The sequence below is a fragment of the Hoplias malabaricus genome, chromosome 13, assembly GCF_029633855.1.
Source record: "Hoplias malabaricus isolate fHopMal1 chromosome 13, fHopMal1.hap1, whole genome shotgun sequence".
In the NCBI taxonomy this organism is placed as follows: domain Eukaryota; kingdom Metazoa; phylum Chordata; class Actinopteri; order Characiformes; family Erythrinidae; genus Hoplias; species Hoplias malabaricus.
The window spans coordinates 38,243,972-38,248,651 of record NC_089812.1 but is presented as its reverse complement, the minus strand read 5'-3'; the positions used below and the strand labels follow the sequence as shown (position 1 = coordinate 38,248,651).

The 4,680-nt window shown below is 45.6% G+C and overlaps 1 protein-coding gene across 1 annotated transcript in view; it reads right to left on the bottom strand.

Annotated features, from left to right (window-relative positions):
- Positions 1 to 2,362: 2,362 nt before the first annotated feature.
- Positions 2,363 to 4,680, bottom strand: part of nfil3-6 (nuclear factor, interleukin 3 regulated, member 6) — a 3,178-nt gene continuing 860 nt past the window's right edge. The window contains 3 exon segments of the mRNA XM_066642563.1: positions 2,363 to 3,964; positions 3,966 to 4,094; positions 4,096 to 4,313. Of these exon segments, the coding sequence (XP_066498660.1) occupies positions 3,893 to 3,964; positions 3,966 to 4,094; positions 4,096 to 4,313 (419 nt within the window). The 3' untranslated portion in view covers positions 2,363 to 3,892.

Sequence of the window (4,680 nt, the reverse complement as noted above, 5' to 3'; positions counted from 1 at the left end):
ACTGTCTGTGAGGAGTGTGGTGTGTTCCCCCTGTGTCTGTGTGGGTTTCCTCCGGGTGACTGTCTGTGAGGAGTGTGGTGTGTTCTCTCTGTGTCTGCGTGGGTTTCCTCCGGGTGACTGTCTGTGAGGAGTGTGGTGTGTTCTCTCTGTGTCTGCGTGGGTTTCCTCCGGGTGACTGTCTGTGAGGAGTGTGGTGTGTTCCCCCTGTGTCTGTGTGGGTTTCCTCCGGGTGACTGTCTGTGAGGAGTGTGGTGTGTTCTCTCTGTGTCTGCGTGGGTTTCCTCCGGGTGACTGTCTGTGAGGAGTGTGGTGTGTTCTCCCTGTGTCTGTGTGGGTTTCCTCCGGGTGACTGTCTGTGAGGAGTGTGGTGTGTTCTCCCTGTGTCTGCGTGGGTTTCCTCCGGGTGACTGTCTGTGAGGAGTGTGGTGTGTTCTCCCTGTGTCTGCGTGGGTTTCCTCCGGGTGACTGTCTGTGAGGAGTGTGGTGTGTTCTCTCTGTGTCTGTGTGGGTTTCCTCCGGGTGACTGTCTGTGAGGAGTGTGGTGTGTTCTCTCTGTGTCTGCGTGGGTATCTTTCTCTAAATAGCTCATAAACAAAACAACATTGCTTTGACTTCACTGAGACATGACCTAAGTACATTGCCTCCTGCTGGTGATATATTGGTAACTGCTGAAGGCATAGAAACATTTCCACATTTGAATGAAGTTCAATAAACATCACTTTTCTTCCACATTTTGTCTGATTTTTAGAATAATTCCAAAATGAACAGAATGATTCTTTAATGAACGAAATGACTGCAGTGAAAATATGAATGATAACCATTACACTGACACAGAGCGGCCACCCCCATGTGAGAGACCTATCAATGAAGCGTAGTCTACTTCATTCAGGGGCTACACAACAAATTAAATTTTATTTTCATTTAAATTACAAAATCTAATGTAAAACATACTTCAGAAATCATTTTTGCTATTTTTTGTGGTAAAAGGATCAAACGCTCCTTTAACAAGACACACATCAGGGGAAATTCTCCCTTTCCTCCAATTTGTTATTTAAATGATTAAAGTAAAGCATCCTGCAGGGAGTAACAGCTTCCAACCTCCATCTGCAAGCACTTCACTTACAGGAGAAAATAGGAAGAGTACACGGTGCTGGAGACCGTACAGCGTAACAATAAACGTACAAAAGGTCCTTTGTTTTCTCAGGTCATAAAAACCTGACTTGCTTGGTCATGCCACCCACACCTCAGACACTCACGGGAGCAGATGTAATTGCTTTCCGCTTTCTGTAGCTTCCAGTAACAGGCCCTGTGAGTGTGACAGATGAAGGAGAGCTGGGGGTGGGGGGGTGGGGGGGAGTATGCCCCTGAGCCCTTTTCTTTCCCCTGAGAGAAATGGCCTTGTGCCAAGCCCAGATGGAGCAGGATGTGACTATGAACATCATTTAATTTATTTTGTTGCCGTTTGTATGATCCTTTTGCTCACATCAGCGCTATAGCCCAACAGTGTTGGGAGTCTTGCTCACTGGTGTAACACATTGTAATTACCACGGTTTAGTATGAACCAAGCTGTTATAAGAATCTGTTTAATAAAGTATATATATATATATATATATATATATATATATATATAAATAATAGTAGTAGGTGTCACGGCGGTGCAGCAGGTAGGTGTTGCAGTCACACAGCTCCAGAGTGTCCGGCAGGTGACTGTGAGGAGTGTGGTGTGTTCTCTCTGTGTCTGCGTGGGTTTCCTCCGGGTGACTGTGAGGAGTGTGGTGTGTTCTCTCTGTGTCTGCGTGGGTTTCCTCCGGGTGACTGTCTGTGAGGAGTGTGATGTGTTCTCCCTGTGTCTGCGTGGGTTTCCTCCGGGTGACTGTCTGTGAGGAGTGTGGTGTGTTCTCCCTGTGTCTGCGTGGGTTTCCTCCGGGTGACTGTGAGGAGTGTGGTGTGTTCTCCTTGTGTCTGCATAGGTTTTCTCCGGGTGACTGTCTGTGAGGAGTGTGGTGTGTTCTCCCTGTCTCTGCGTGGGTTTCCTCCGGGTGACTGTCTGTGAGGAGTGTGGTGTGTTCTCCCTGTGTCTGCGTGGGTTTCCTCCGGGTGCTCCGGTTTCTTCCTACAGTCCAAAACTGGTGCTTCATCCAGTATGTGTTCCTGCCTTGTGTCCAGTGATTCCTGACAGGCCCTGGACCCATCATTACCCTATACTGGATAAGTGTTTACAGAAAATTAATGAATGTTCCTAAAATACCTGTATAAAACAGTGACATGAAGTAATGACATCAGTAAATGTACCCCTTCATAATCAAGACTTGAGGTATTGAAGACGACAAAAATGTAATTGACTACAACAAATCAAACACTATGTTGTCAAATATTTATTCACATATTTACAAAAATGTACATGCTGTACACACAGAAACAAACACAAGGCAACACCAACATTTTCAACACCAAAATACAAGTTACAGTGTTTATATAATTAGTTACACAACATTTTCTATCCCAGATTGAAGTAACAAGTCGTATGATGAAGGAAAACATAAGCTCCAGTCATTTAAGTCATGATATGGTTAGCTACTGTTTCATGATGATGTGCAAACACCAAATACATTTAAACCACAACAGTTCAATGGTAACTTTTCCATCAATTTCTAATCGTGTGGTGGTACCACCACAGAAAACAACCCTGGGCAATGTGTTATTTCCAAGTGTTTGTTCTGTATTTTTGGAGCAGATATTTGTATTAAATGTTTATAATATTGGCGTTACACGAACACAACCCTGTTATTTCACCCCATTTTAACTCCACGTGGCAGTCATCCAGCTACAATAGAACGTTTATATGTAAACACAATAAGTAAATACTGCCTAATCTCTCTCAAGTCTCTCAATCTGTTGCCTAACAGCAGAGCTGACACATAATACAAGAATGGTGTGTTGGATAAGGATGGTGCACTTTGGTTTTGTGGCTTCCCGGAGTTTGAAAGTTGTCACTGGCTTCAGTCACAGTGTTTGAGGCCAGACCTGGGTTCGATCAGTAGGGTATAAGCAAGGTTCTGCATTGAGGCTCGTGGAAGAGGTACAGTTAAAGGCCCGGTGTAAAGCACTGCAGTGCACACAGGATTTAAGTAGGATCTAATACGTGATTTGTGATGTACAGTAGACGTTAGGGCTCACCTGTGTTCAGGGCTGGTCCTACACTTGTAGGATTAGAAAGTGCTATAAAGAGTTCTTTCGCTGCCTTAATTTATTTATTTTATTGTGAATTAAATATTGGCAAGCAAAGACCTCTCAGAATGTATAGCAAAAAGTCGTTTTCTCCCCTCCCTATAAATGTACGACAAAGCCGCGGACCTCTTAGGAGTGATCAAAAATCAAAAAGTGATTAAAGTATTAAAGGAACACTATGTAATATTTTTAAATTAAAATTGAAATTATAATGGCCTCTGTCTTTGCTGCTATGGGCTCAGAACTGCGTATACAGCCAGCAGTTCAAACAAAAATCGCTTCAAAGCAAATGTCAACACTATGTTTTGAGTTTAAATACGTTAAACTCTGCCTGAGGATAGCTACTCAACTCGGGTGAACCACTGAGAACGGTTTGCCTGTTATCACATGGTTGCCTGCTTCACTTCACTGTGTGTCTTCCAGGACTAATATGCACTGACCCCTATTGTAGTATATTTACAACAGCAGTAGTTACTTTAGATTATTTTTTTGGTTGTTTGAATACGCTCAAGGGGCAGAATGTCAAGCTCATCTGATATTTCGGTGCCGGCGCCATCAGACACTGTGATCCTAGTAATGAGATTGTCCATCTGTATTTATAGCTGGGTCTGGCTCTGGCTCTGTTCAAGATCCCTGAACTTAGTCTGTTCCAAATGCTCCCTGGTTAGTTCATTTTGGAGAGCTGCTCAGAGAAGAGCTTCTTGAGCTGAGCCACCTCTTCAGTGAGGGAGCTGAGACTGTGATTTGAGCATGCTGTTCTCTGCATGATAGAACCCGTTACTGTGGGTCACAGGCAGCTGGCTGCTACTGTAACTGCCAGGTGGCCCAGAGTGAGAATTGGTGAGCATCTTTCGAGTTTCGTCTCCCCTCCTGCTGCCAGTATCTCGCCCCTTCTCCTGCACCCGACGGAAAATGGCTTCTGGGGCCGTCTCGTCCAGTCATGGACTGCACGGGACTGCGTGTGTCGCTGGGGTTTTCGCTGTCGCCACTGCCCGGACACTTGAAGCGTAACTTGTGTGGGAGGCTCTTCATACATTCCACAGACTCTCCTCGACCGGAGGCTATTGAACCGTGCCCCGTTGAGCCTTGAGGCGCAGAGGGTATCAGGGGCAGGGGAGTGATGGTACTCATAAACCAGCTCCTCGGCTCGGTTGGGGGACTTGCCGTGGTCACTTAGCCTATCCTCAAAGAACACCGGACTTCCAACACTGGAGCCTCCAGGAGTAGAGAAGCCAGAGTCTTCTGACATGTTGCCACCATCCCTGATACTTTGTCCCATGTGGGGCATGGCTTGCACAGAGTTCAGATGGGAAACCATAGGAGTGTTAGGATGAGGCCCATCTTCACGATGCAGGTAGTAATGTGGAGTGGCTGGCTGAGGGACACAGGCAAGTGGTGGTTAGAGGAAGGATGGGCGTGTTGGAAGGATCTTTAAATCTGATAGAGTGGTGT